Raw genomic sequence first — 14,648 nt, 5'->3', positions numbered from 1 at the left:
TACCGCATTGTGATATCTTCATTATCATTTAACTCATCTATAAGTGTTGATTTTATTCCTTATTTCAGTCCCAAGCTATACTTTTAAATCCGGCGTCTTTGCTTCATCTCGCATTGTCTACAATCTGCCTTTATATATTATTTGTCCGATAGCTCTGTCCAAGTAGCCCCTACCCACTGCGCCGGCCGTGGTGGCCGTGCGGTTCTAGGCGCTGCAGTCCGGAACCGCGGGACTGCTACGTTCGCAGGTGCGAATCCTGCCTCGGGCATGGATGTATGTGATGTCCTTGGGTTAGTTAGGTTTAAGTAATTCTAAGATCTAGGGGACTGATGACCTAAGATGTTACGTCCCTTAGTGCTCAGAGCCATTTGAACCACAAAATGTGGTGGTTTCCGGTTGCCTTCCACATTGCAACACTACAGCCGTTTAATTCGTTTACGTCCGCAGATAAAATAACAGTTGCCGTACCAGTCTCAATGATTTCCGCCAACTGTAACACCGGGAGGACCTGCTGATTTCCTCCAGTAAAAGCCTACCTGCGTACCAACCATGTCAGAAGGGACTACTGCTCCTGATCTGTAAGCCATGCAGCGGTGCACACAATTGCAATCTCCGCCTTACCTCTCCAGGAAGCCAGTACGAGGAACTAAAAGCCAGGCCAGTTTGACTTACGTTTTATGAGGATGTGTTATTCCTTCACCATTCATTCGATATAGCGGCTTATGGCAGGCAGAGGCTGTTCTATCGGCCTAAAGATCAGTTTGGCAGAGAGGTCTGGAGATCAGTATCCCTTCGACAGAGACTGAACTCGCCTGCTCTAGAACAGGCGTCTACCATTTTCGTAAATGAGTCACTTCACCCGCTGTTGTTGTTGTGGTCTTCGGTCCAGAGACTGGTTTGATGCAGCTTTCCGTGCTACTCTATCCTGTGCAAGCTTGTTCCTCTCCAATTACCTACTGCAACCTACGTCCTTCTGAGTCTGCTTAGTGTATTCATCTCTTGGTCTCCTTCTACGATTTTTACCTTACACGCTGCCCTCCAATACTCAATTGATGATCCCTTGATGCCTAAGAACATGTCCTACCAACAGATCCCTTTTTCTTGTGAAGTTGTGCAACAAACTTCTCTTCTCCCCAATTCTATTCAGTACCTCCTCATTAGTTACGTGATCTACCCATCTACAGCATTCTTCTGCAGCATCACACTTCTAAAGCTTCTATTCTCTTCTTCTCCAGACTATTTATCGTCCATGTTTCACTTCCATACATGGGTGCACTCCATACGAATACTTTCAGAAAAGTGTTCCTGACGCTTAAACCTATACTCGATGTTAACAAACTTCTCTTCCTCTTTCCTTGCCATTGCCAGTCTACATTTTGTATCCTCTGTACTTCGACCATCATCAGTTATTTTGCTCCCCAAATAGCAATACTCATCAACTACTTTAAGTGTCTCTTTATCTAACCAAATTCCTTCGGCATCATCTGATTTAATTCGTCTACATTCCATTATCCTCATTTTGTTTTGTTGATGTTCATCTTATATCCTTTTTTCAAGACACTTTCCGTTCCGTTAAACTGCTCTGCCAGGTCCTATGCTGTCTCTGACAGAATTACAATGTCGTCGTTTGTTTCTTCCGCATGGATTTTACTGCAAATTTTTCATGACCCAAATACAAACGTCATGCAAAGTATAGGGCAACGAACGAGACAGGAATCCTGCGAAATTCACTGATGAGTTGAATCATTTGTAAAGTCTGGAATGTGCATTCTGAAGGCTAGTGATTCGGTTATCATATAATGAGGACAAATCGACAATTCCATTGTGACAGAAATTTGAACACATTGTTCACTTATGAGGAACAAAGAACAACTGCAGTTCGTTATTAAATGAAATGTTTTTCTACCAGCATAAGCATCGGCCACGCTGAGAAGTAAATTTGCGCCACCGTGACCAGTGGCTTACGCTGTTACACATTACGTTTTCTTCGAAGGTGTTGTTTCCATTTCGCGACCGATCGGACCTTATTTCCAGAATAGCCCTCGTATAATCACGACACAGAGCTACTAAAACACAGTTTCAAACGCAACAATTTATGCAAGAGGGTATCTATTGTATCATAATTCGTAACGAAGTAATAGTAAATGTCTTACCTCCTCAATAAGTTTTGACAGAATTCTGCTGACGTCTTTCTGTGGGACCCTTCCAGAGAGAGAACAGAAGGGAGATTATGGGTTACGTCCCGGTGACTATGAGGCCGATCAGGATGGGACAAACATATTGGAATGAGGTGGAAGAAAAGAAGTCATTCATCACCTTGTTAAATGAAGCATCATGTTGTTCGCCGTAAGTCATTTAGAAAAACGACGAAACAGGTAGATCTGGATGGCTGGAGACTGATTCGAACCTCGTATTGCCCATAGTTGAGGCCAGTGCCTTAACCAATGCGTCACCACTTTAGTCTTTCAGTCTGGAGGACCTTACCACAGCCACCACACGACACATCTGAAGCGCGTGCACTAATTATTTGATTACGCAAATCAATTTCTAAAGGATTATGCTGCAACATACTTGCAGATGTCCACGACTCTGAGGGTAGCTGCCTCATTGGCGCCCAGCTCCAAAGTGTATGTTAAGCTGAAAAGTCTTCCACCAGCAATTTTGACCACATATCTCGAAAGAAATGGGAGGTGGGGTAATATATCCTATTCGAAGGCACTGACAATGGGTGGTTATAAACTGAGAATGATGGTTTCTTATTAAATTTAAATCGAGAGTTACACTATTAGGGTAATGTCCAGTTATTCCTGGCTAAAAGTGGTAGCTGAGGCTTTGCTAAGTTTCAGTAACACTCTTAGTAACTCATTGTGTCTCCTGGAAACTAGCCACAGAAACAGAAAACTACGAGTCTTCCAGTCCTTTATCAAAAAGAGTTCCTTCCTCCCCCATGGAAACTCACTACGTGTTCTCTTTGCGACTGTACCTTGAGTTACGGAGACTCTGCTTGCAGACACTTCACACAGAACTCTCAGCCTCCCTTCGTGTAGCGTTCCCACTGCTGTCTTAATATAATAAATTTTAACATGCATTAAATAATAATATATGAGCAGTTGATATTTTCTGCCTTCTATCTAAAGCATTTGACTATGTGAATCACAGTATTCTCCTAGATAAACTGAGGTTTTATGGGACTGAGGGTATAGCCAACCAATTGGTAATGTCATATATAGCTAAAAGAATGCAGGAAGTTATAGATAGTAATTCAGCCAATGTCGTCCAGGGACGTTATTCCGACTGGGGAGAAATCACGTACGAGGTTCCCCAAGCCTCAAGCTTAGGTACCGTTTCGTTCCTGATACATGTGAACGATCATCCGTCTAGTATACAACGGTCAGAATTAGTTCTTTTTGCAGATGACACTACTATTGCAATTAGTCTAAGCATACACACAGAAACAGAAGAAAGGGTAAACAATGTTCTTAGAAGTAACCTTTACTCGTTTTCTGCGAATGATGTCATCCTCAGTATTAAAAAGACGCAGCATATTCATTTCTGCACTTCTATGCGTACTATCCAATGACAAGTGTACACAAGGTGAGGAAATGATAAATAGGGTGGAAACTTCAAAACTCTTACGTATAAATATTGATGAGAATTTAAACTGCAAAAAGAACATTTTGGAACTCCTAAAACAGTTCAGCCACATTTGCACTTAGAATCAGTGCAAGTCTTGGGGAGAAATAAATGAGTAAGTTGGCATATTTTGTATATTTTTATTTAATGATGTCATATAGAATAACGGTCTGGGCTAACTCTTCTTTACGAAAGGAAGTCTCCATTGCTCAAAAACGTAAGAGCAATATGCGGTCCTCACCCTCGATAACCTTGTAGACATCTATTAAAGGAGTTGGGCGTTCTGACCACTGCTCCCCCGCGTATTTATTCCCTCGTGAAGTTTGTTGTAAATAATGTACTGCAGTTCAAAAGAAATAATGATGTACATTACTACAATACCAGAAGGAAAACAAACGTTCATTATTCCACATTAAGGTTGGCTTTAGCACAAAGATTGATGCACAATGCTGCAACTAAAAGTTGTTTCAGACAGCAAAGTTAATTTGAAAACAAACTGAAGAAGTTTCTCCTTGACAACCCTTTCTATTCCGTAGAAGAATTTCTGTTGTTGTAATGTTAAAAGGGGTGGGCAGGAATTACTATCTTATATCTACGTATTAAAAAAGCCATAGTTGCAAAATACTTTGCGATGTTAATGTAAAATGACTCGTTCCACATCATTACGATTTATTGTGCAAATGTTCCATGGAACAACAAACTAAACAATTACCTCTCTTCGCACTCCGCACTCGCCAGTCCACACTTGGGCACCCAACACCACCCTAAACCGACAATCTCCTCCTATTTCCGGCTCTAGTGTCGCGATACTTTTTCTTGGACTATCACTCTTTTGATTGGTTGTCTCATAAACATTCACACAAATGTGCTGACATCAGTAACCCGGTTCACTCCCCCACCGCAGAGCTTGCTCCTCCCAGCTGAATTACCCGGTACAGCTGTCGTATGGAAACCACAATTGGACGTAACACTTGGCAGATGCTCCCACATCTGCACGGTGTTTGCAAATAGCCTCGGAGTTCGCGGAACCGCTATGCTTCCACAACAAGTCCAGGTGTCGCATAAGCCTCGTAGCATACACTGCCGAGGAAGGGTTAACTTTGCTACGTAAGGCGTTCCCAGGGCACTTGAACCTGAACGTTAGTAAGCCCGCCCGCCGGCTCCCCATGGACGTGACACAATTTGCACAGTTCCCTCTCTTTCGCCGGAGACCTTTATCCGGAGAGATGTTTTCGTTGCGGCGAATCTTGCAGGCATTCACCCTCCAACCAAAGTATGACCTATGTAGGGCTTACCAATATCTTCCAGCTAAGAGCCTTAGTAAGTGCTCCGTTAGACATTTACAACAATTATCTTCAGCTCAAAAACTAGTGTGGCAGCACATTCAAAACCACACAGTAAGTTGACGAATAAGCGTTATCGATCAAATTTTGTGGGCTAGTGTCTTCGTCGGCAATGGGACATTGTACCGTAAACCTTTTCCTTCCATTTTTTATTTTGTTCGTAACAATGCAGTACAAATATGAAAAATCCCCGGTTTGCTCATCGCGTCAAGTCTGGGTAAAATCCCAAGTTTTCGACGAAATTGTCCGTAGGCTTATTCAGGAGCAATTGACTGCTGTTGCGGTGACCATATATAGTCCAGAGACGGCTTGTGATTCGTCAGTGTACGTCATCATTACGACATGCTCCAAGAGGCTGCTCTGGTGGTTCCAGCGCTCTAGTAGGAATGTAACCAGTTTAGTTTATTTCTTTGTGCCGTCTTAGCGTCGAGATCTCGCTTTCGTGCCTTCCTATATTTTAAGTGCTGTCCTGGTTGAAACTGTTCTAAAAAAAAAAAATAATTAAAAATGGCTCTGAGCACTATGGGACTTAACATCTGAGGTCATCAGTCCCCTAGACTTAGAACTACGTAAACCTAACTAACCTAAGGACGTGACACACATCCATGCCCGAGGCAGGATTCGAACCTGCGACCGTAGCGGTCGCGCGGTTCCAGACTGAAGCGCCTAGAACCTCTCGGCCACACTGACCGGCCCGAGAAGAGGCCGACGACCGGTTGCACTACAGGCGTTTGACAGAAACGCTGTTGCTATGGCAGACAAAAGCTTCGCGCAATTCCCGATTGTCAGGCAGCGCGCGTGCTGTGTCACGACAGTTGAACATCCCGTGGTCCACAGTGCGGAAGGTGCTTCGTACTATTCTCAAATGTATCCGTTGTAGATCCCTGTCGTACAGCGGCTTGCTCCAGAGGACGCACAACTTCGTGTTGACTTCACTCTCGACTTTCTCGCAAGGATTGAAGTTGATGAGCGACCATCCTATGGACAGACGAAGCTCATTTTTCTCTGACGGGTGAGGTGAACACAAAGAATTGCCGAGTGTTGGGATCTTCACCTCCAGTCACTGTGTATGGTTCCTCTGTATGGTGAACGTGTCACCGTATGATGTGGCTTCAGGACTACGTTCATCATTTGCCCATTCTTTTTTGAACAGGTTGACGCTCAAGGACCCAAGACGTGCAGTGTGACTGGCCAGCGTTTCTGCTATATGCTTCGCCAGCATGTCATATTCGCCCTACAGGAGAGAGAGACGCATTGAGCTCAACAGTTTTCTTGCAAGATGAGGTCCCAAGGCACACTGCTCGTGAAGTTCACCTGCTTCTCCGAAACACATTTGGAAACAATTAAATTATCAGCCGATCGTTTCCAAATGCTAGGCGAGCACGACCACCTGATCTCACATCCTGTGATTTCTGGTTGTAGGCCTACCTGAAGAACAGCGTTTACGAGGGGAATGTTCACACAGTTGCTGATACGAAGCGCAGCATATCAAGAGAGGTAGGCAGCATACATACGGACATGCTTCGTTCCGCTGTGCAGGATGCAGTCCCGCGCTTTCATACACTTCTGGACACTGATGGATGCCATATTCTACATCTAAATCTACATTTATACTCCGCAAGCCACCCAACGGTGTGTGGCGGAGGGCACTTTACGTGTCACTGTCATTACCTCTCTTTCCTGTTCCAGTCGCGTATGGTTCGCGGGAAGAACGACTGCCGGAAAGCCTCCGTGCACGGTCGAATCTCTCTAATTTTACATTCGTTATCTCCTCGGGGGGTGTAAGTAGCGGGAAACGATATATTCGATACCTCATCCAGAAACGCACCACGATGCAGAGCTCCTCTCTTGCAGAGTCTGCCACTTGAGTTTGCTAAACATCTCTGTAACGCTATCACGCTTACCAAATAACCCTGTGACGAAACGCGCCGCTCCTCTTTGGATCTTCTCCATCTCCTCTGTCAACCCGATCTGGTACGGATCCCACACTGATGAGCAATACTAAAGTATAGGTCGAACGAGTGTTTTGTAAGCCACTCCTTTGTTAATGGACTACATTTTCTAAGGACTTTCCCAATGAATCTCAACCTGGCACTCGCCTTACCAGCAGTTAATTTTATGTGATCATTCCACTTCAAATCGTTCCGTACGCATACTCCCAGATATTTTACAGAAGTTACTGCTACCAGTGTTTGTCCGCTATCATATAATTATACAATAAAGGATCGTTCTTTCTATGTATTTGTCTATGTTAAGGGTCAGTTGCCACTCCCTGCATCAAGTGCCTATCCGCTGCAGATCTTCTTGCATTTCGCTGCAATTTTCTAATGCTGCAACTTCTCTGTATACTACAGCGCCATCCGCGAAAAGCCGCATGGAACACTGTCTACTAGGTCATTTATATATATTGTGAAAAGCAATGGTCCCATAACACTCCCCTGTGGCACACCAGAGGTTACTTTAACGTCTGTAGACGTCTCCCCATTGTGGACAACATGCTGTGTTCTGTTTGCTAAAAACTCTTCAATCCAGCCACACAGCTGGTCTGATATTCCGTAGGCTCTTACTTTGTTCATCAGGCGACAGTGCGGAACTGTATCGAACACCTTCCTGCAGTCAAGGAAAATGGCATCTACCTGGGAGCCTGTATCTAATATTTTCTGGGTCTCATGAACAAATAAAGCGAGTTGGGTCTCACGCGATCGCTGTTTCCGGAATCCATGTTGATTCCTACAGAGTAGATTCTGGGTTTCCAGAAATGACATGATACTCGAGCAAAAAACATGTTCTAAAGTTCTACAACAGATCCATGTCAGAGATATAGGCCTACAGTTTTGCGCATCTGCTCGACGACCCTTCTTGAGAACTGGGACTACCTGTGCTCTTTTCCAATCATTTGGAACCTTCCGTTCCTCTAGAGATTTGCGGTACACGGCTGTTAGGAGGGGGGCAAGTTATTTCGCGTACTCTGTGTAGAATCGAATTGGTATCCCGTCAGGTCCTGTGGACGTTCCTCTGTTGAGTGATTAGAGTTGCTTTTCTATTCCTTGGACATTTATTTCGATGTCAGCAATTTTTCGGTCGGGCGAGGATTTAGAGAAGGAGCTGCAGTGCGGTCTTCCTCTGTGAAACAGCTTTGGAAAAAGGTGTTTAGTATTTCATCTTTACGCGTGTCATCCTCTGTTTCAATGCCATCATTGTCTTAGAGCGTCTGGATACTGAGCCCCTTTTGTAGCAATAATGGTACCGGTAGGTAATGGTACGATGTATCGTAGCAGCACGTTACAAGTGTTTCAAATGAACTGACTCTGCATTATTTCTCTTCCCAATGTCCTTGATATTAACGCTACCAAGTTTAGTCATCGTAGGGTAATTAGTTTCCGTGTTATGGCGTGTTAAATAGGGAAAGTTTAATTATAACCACCCGGTACTACCCCAGTTGCTGCCGCCAAAGGCTTGCACTGCTGTAGAGCTGCACTGCACGTACTCGCTTCTGGCCACGCGCCTGCGCTCTCGCGTGCCCTGTTGGGTGCCGGTAGACTTTAGAGGCCTCGCTTTGACAGCCATGGTGGAGGCGGAGCGGCAGCGGCTGGAGCAGCTGACGGCGGGCTGGGACGACCCCACCAACGTGGACTGGGGGCCGCCCGACGACAGCGAGCCGCCCCCGTCCGCGGGGGCGGACTCTACCGGCACGGAGCACGACGCGGAGGCCGTGGGCGCACAGGACGCCGAGCCACGCATCTTCCCGCCGGGGCAGACCTTCAAGTGCATCGCACTCTACAACTACACGGTACCTATTTCTTGTGTGTTACATTCACATATACGACAATCAGATTTGAGACAGTTTAATATCTACAATTCCATTAGGGACCCAGATAAATGGACAGAATTAAGTAATATAGCAGACAATTACAAGCAGAGTTCAATAGAGGGAGATCATGGAGACACAGACAGAGAGGACGGAGATCTTCAACTAATGATAGCAGTACTGAGGAACTCGATGATCATATTACTGATAACGGCACAGACACAGAGCTGGACAATTTAACTGATTCACGCCTGTAACATTTTGTTGTAGAACGTTGTATAAAGTTACGTAACAAACTGTAATTATATGTGGCAATGTGTAGTAGTATTGAATGCTAAATATGAATAGCGTTAGAGTATGTTTAGATATAGAATAGGATAGAAAATTGCTGGTGAGAGGGGCATTGCTCGATGATATCATTCCGAGCCCTGCCCCTCACAGCAGCATCACAACACACACATAAACAAAAAAAAACAAAAAAAAGAAGATGTATTAATCACTAGATGTTGGTTATGGACACACAATTTGAGAAGTAGTATTTAGTACGTGGCCAAGGCTCGAGGAATGTTCCGAGGTTTTCTTCCCATGGCCTTGTTGGTGTAGGGATACTTAGTAAATATCACTTTGTTTTTTGTATTTTTGAGTTGGCATACTTCAAATTATGATAATTAAAAATTATTTTGTATTATTAATATTTAAGATTATAAGTGTGTTTGTTTGTATTTTCTTTTTCTTTGCTAATTATTAAATGCTGCTCAGTTGTTGACTAAAACTGCCTGACACTGTACTTGGTCCGCCCCCATGGGGCGGGACACGGGCAACGGGACATCAGTAACTCAAGTTCGTATATGTATTAGATCAGTATGTGGAGCTTTGATGGGTCTATGTTCATTACTATGTGGATTTTCCCTTGTTATTGATCTTGAGTTACTGATGTGACGGCTAAGAGACCAACTGCAGTATTACAGCCCGCTTTTTATACAGGCAGCGGGTTTATTTGGCAAGCAGCAAATGAAAAAAAAAGAAAAAAAAAGTGGTACGTACGGGTCTCCCAAATGCAGACGAGTAACATATCGCAGGACATTCGGCAACGCGAAACACTGGCAACGCCTTGAGGGAGAGACTAATGTTTGTTATACTGTAGGAAATACTGCGAGCAGCCACAAGTCCTTTTTTTAATTATTATATTTTACTGTTACTAGTTTCAGGCCTGAGCCCATCATCAAACGGTAGCGTTGACTTCTTTGCAAGTTTTACATTTGTGTCCTAAAGTGTAACGCGGGTTTTTGTGATTATGTTATTTTGCATTTACACACTGACGAGCCAAAGAAACTGGTACACCTACCTAATATGGTGTAGGGTCCCAGCGAGCACGCAGAAGTGCCGCAGGAGGACGTGGCATGGAGTCGACTAATGTCTGAAGTAGTGCTGGAGGGAACTGAATGAATCCTGCAGGACTATCCATAAATCCGCATAAGAGTACGAGGGGGTGGCGATCTCTGCTGAACAGCACGTTGCAAGGCATCCCAGATCAATTATGTGCATGTCTGGAGAGTTTGGTGGCCAGCGCAAGCGTTTAAACTCAGAAGAGTGTTCCTGGAGTCGCTCTGTAGCAATTCTGGATGTGTGGGGTGTCGCATTATCCTGCTGGAACTACCCAAGTCCATTGGAATGCACTATGGACGTGAATGGATGGAGGTGATCAGACAGGAAGCTTACGTACGTGTCACGTGTCAGGGGTCCTATATCACTCCATATGCACATGCCCCACAACATTACAGAGCCTTCAAAAGCTTGAACAGTCCCCAGCTGACATACAGGGTCCATTGGCTCAAATGGCTCAGAGCACTATGGGATTTAACTGCTGAGGTCATCAGTCCCCTAGAACTTAGAACTACTTAAACCTGACTAACGTAAAAAATCACACAAATCCATGCCGAGGCAGGATTCGAACCTGCGACCGTAGCGGTCGCGCAGTTCCAGCAGACTGTAGCGCCTAGAACCGCTTTTTTTTCGTTGTTGATCATTGTGTTTGGTCGTTGCGCACGCCACATGACATCCGTTCAAGTTCGTTTGTTGATCCTTCAACTCAGATTTTTTATTACAGAGGCCAACCGGCTCTCTGACCGAACACACTGCGCTACCGTGCCGGCTTCATTTTGTTCGATATTGTTCGTTGCATTTGGTCTGGGCGGACGTGACAAGACATCCGTTGAAGTTGATCGTTTATTCTTTGACTCAGTTTTCTTTTTATTACAGAGAGCACCAGCCCTCTGACCGAACACGCTGAGCTACCGTGCCGGCACTCGGCCACTCCGACTGACCGTTGGATCATGATGTTGTCTCTGTACCCATACAAGACCACCCACTCGGTGCAATTTGAAACGAGACTCGTCCAACCAGGCAACATGTTTCCAGTCATCAACAGTCCAATGTCAGTGTTGACCGGCCAAGGCGAGGCGTAAAGCTTTGAGTCGCGTAGTCATCAAGGGTACACGAGTGGTCCTTCTCTTCCGAAAACACATATTATGATGTTTCGTTGAATGGTTCGCACGCTCACGCTTGTCGATGACGCAGCATTGAAATATGCAGCAATTTTCACTAAGGATTGCACTTCTGTCACGCTGAACGGTTGTCTTCAGTCGTCGTTGTTCCCGTTCTTGCAGGATCTTTTCCCGGCTGCAGTGATGTTGTGGATTTGATATTATACCGAATTCCTGATATTCACGTACACTCGTGAAATGGTCGTAGGGGAAAATTCCCATTTCATCGCTACCTCGGAGATGCTGTGTCCCATCGCTCGTGCGCCGACTATAATACCACATTCAAACTCACTTAAATCTTGATAAGCTGTAATTGTAGCAGCAGCAACCGATATGACAACTGCACCACACTCTTGTTGTCTTATATACGCAGCGCCGAATTCTGCCTATTTACATATCTCTGTATGTGATTAAGCATGCCTACACCAGTTTCTTTGGCGCTTCTGTACATACGCTCTATAACTGCATACTTCGCGAAAAAGATCCCATTTACATATTACAAGGCAGAGATTTGATCTTCCTTTGCGATCCGTGCTGATCAATGAATTGAACTAAATACAAGATGGCATACACATCGGCTACTGATATGATGTGCCAAAGAACGTGATATGTGTACAGACATGGCACACTTCTTGAGTAATTGCGAAGGTACTTCTACGTAGTTACAGATAATTTTATACGGTTACACATTTATATAAGAAAATGAAACACCTAAAGCCGTCCTTATGGTGCCATTTTCTAGTTGTCTCTCCAACCTTCAACTATCAAGTTAGTTGATAGTTGACGGTTGGAGAGACATAATCACGATTACAGGCAGTCTGCGAAAACCATTACAGATGTTGGTCACTGATTCATCGTGCATGCGGATAGTGTTAACCCTATTGACATCAGCGAAGGTGCATTGAACCACTGAAGCACTGAAACTCGTAGCCATACAATAAATGACATCATAAGGACGGCTGTAAGTGTTTCGATTTCTTACTGATGCATCGTGTATACGGATGGTTTTAACCCTCTCGGCATCATCTAAGCTCTGAAGATGGTGCACTGAAGCACTGAAACTGGTAGCCATTCAATAAATGACATCATAAGGACGGTTTTAGGTGTTTCAGTTTCTTTCGTAAGTGATCGTCCAAAGTCCCACAGATCTCCAGTTACAAGCATGGACATACAAAAGCTTTAATTGTTTAGGTTTGAAAAATGTTGGTAATGCCCAAAGAATAATTTTCGCTCGAAAAATTATCATTTCTTTCATTTCAAATTATAGGAATTGTACGAAATTTTGTAAGTACATTTGGTTTTTTAATTCAACTGATCATTCAGTATGCACTCAGGTTTACTGTGAATGCGGTTGTATATTTCTAGTTCCTCGAACAAATTCATATGAACTCCTTTTACGGCAAAGTGTAATATCTCTATGTTTTATTCGCTGCTTAACTCTGTGTTTCCATGCTGGAACAAATGAGCAGCGCAGTTTGTCTTATTTAGGTTGTTGAGCCGGACAGCATCCCTGTGCTCGCAGTATCGTATGTTGAAAGCCCTACCTGTTTGGCCAATGTAAAATTTGGGACACACAGTACAATTTAGTTTACAAAGGCTATAACTGTGGTCTTCTTCATTTTATAAATTTAAGTTGTGAATAATTTGGTCTTTCATTTTATTGTTTGTGGGAAAACTAATATTGATGTTTTTCGCAAGTAGTATGTTTGCAATCTGATGTGACACTTTACTAATCAATGGTAAGCAGACATGTTTCACAGCGTTTGAGCAACTATTTGTGATTTGGACTCACAGTCATCTTTATTACTGTATTTATTGTTAATTCTGTTGTGAAATTTAGTGATGGTGTAAGAGCTATACCCATTACTGTGGGCTATTAGCTTGATCGTTTTTAGTTCTTGTAGTTTATCTTCAGCATACAAAGAGTTTTTCCATTCTCTTGATTACTGCCCTATAACATGTCATTTTTGTTACTCTGGGTAACATGACGAGCTGTTGATTGTGTCATCCGTTGTACTGAATTTTCCACCTATTTCATATTTATGTTTATCACTATATTTAGTAATATTTAGATCCAAGAAATTTATGCCATTATCAGATTCATGCTCAAGAAACCATTTTATGTTTTGGTGTAGTTTGTTGAGCTCTGTTGCTAATTGATCATTTTCTTCTACTAAGGTAAGGGTGTCATCCACAAAGTGTTTGTAAAATATGATCTTTGTTATTTGTTGTCATATTGCCTCCGAAAAGTGTTGTTTGTAAGTGATATATGTAAATGTTGGTTAGCAGACTAGATAGGCAACTGTCCATTACAAGGTCATTTCCTTGTTCATAAAATGTGTTGTTAAAGCTGAAGTAGTTATGTGAAGCTCGTAAATTTCAGGTAGCCTGATCTTTTCATATCTAAGCAAGTTATTTTTAATTACTAAGATTGTTTATTTTAATTTTATATTTGTATACAGTTTAACTGTATCAAAGGAGGAGAATCTGGCTGTATGGTACCACAATATCTTTGATGATTACCGAAAGAGCATAGCTTTTGTTTACACAAAAATTATCTTCAAATCTTAAAGTATTGGTGAGAATCTCATTAAATTTTTAATGGGCTCCTTTGCGAGTTCACTGTCGGTCACATAGGACAATGTTGCTTGTGAATCTTTGGCTGCGATCGAAGTACTGGGCCCGAAGGGTTCATTATTGTGCATTCTACGGTATCGGTCGTTATCCAGTCGGCCGCACTTTCAAATACGCGCGCCGCCATTTTCGCCGTCGTGTTTCCTACAGCCGCCACCGTGGCACGAGGGCGTTGTCACGAACGATTACGCTGCTGCCAATGAGATGCAAGCATCCCTTCTGCAGAGCCCCAGTGGCGAGTGTGTAATTAAGTTCGAACCTTCATGCACCGACCCCATTTAGTGTATTTTCAAATTGAATAACATTTACAGACTTTCATAGTAGCCAATGCTCAACATCTTCTCAATGGGAATTGTATTGAAGAATGATAGATTTATAAATGTTTTGCACCTGTATATGCTACTACATTCAAATTTACTGTTAGTTGCTGACGCTAGAATAGAATTATATATTATTTGTACTACTTGATGTAGAATAAATTAATATCTGAATTCTCCGTTCATGAACGTCATCTGTTCCTTGCTCCCATATCCATTAAAAAGCCACACTGCGTGCTAAGGAAGACGTAACACACTTAGATTTTTCAATTGAGGATAGGATAAGTTTCGCTGTTTGAAGGCTTTTTAAGCTTTGCGTGCAATTTTAAGCACGTACTTTTTCACATCAAGTCAACAGCCGGTGCCATCT

The 14,648-nt window shown here is 43.2% G+C and overlaps 1 protein-coding gene across 1 annotated transcript in view; it reads left to right on the top strand.

Moving 5' to 3' along the window:
• LOC126188560 (protein nervous wreck) overlaps positions 1–14,648 on the top strand; it is a 724,305-nt gene that overhangs the window by 635,963 nt on the left and 73,694 nt on the right. Inside the window, exon 15 of the mRNA XM_049930159.1 lies at positions 8,540–8,766. Coding sequence (XP_049786116.1) covers positions 8,540–8,766 — 227 coding nt within the window. The remainder of the gene's footprint in view (positions 1–8,539; positions 8,767–14,648) is intronic.

The sequence above is a fragment of the Schistocerca cancellata genome, chromosome 5 (genome assembly GCF_023864275.1).
Source record: "Schistocerca cancellata isolate TAMUIC-IGC-003103 chromosome 5, iqSchCanc2.1, whole genome shotgun sequence".
NCBI lineage: Eukaryota > Metazoa > Arthropoda > Insecta > Orthoptera > Acrididae > Schistocerca > Schistocerca cancellata.
The sequence above is the reverse complement of the archived record's forward strand: the minus strand, read 5'-3'. Positions and strand labels throughout refer to the sequence as shown.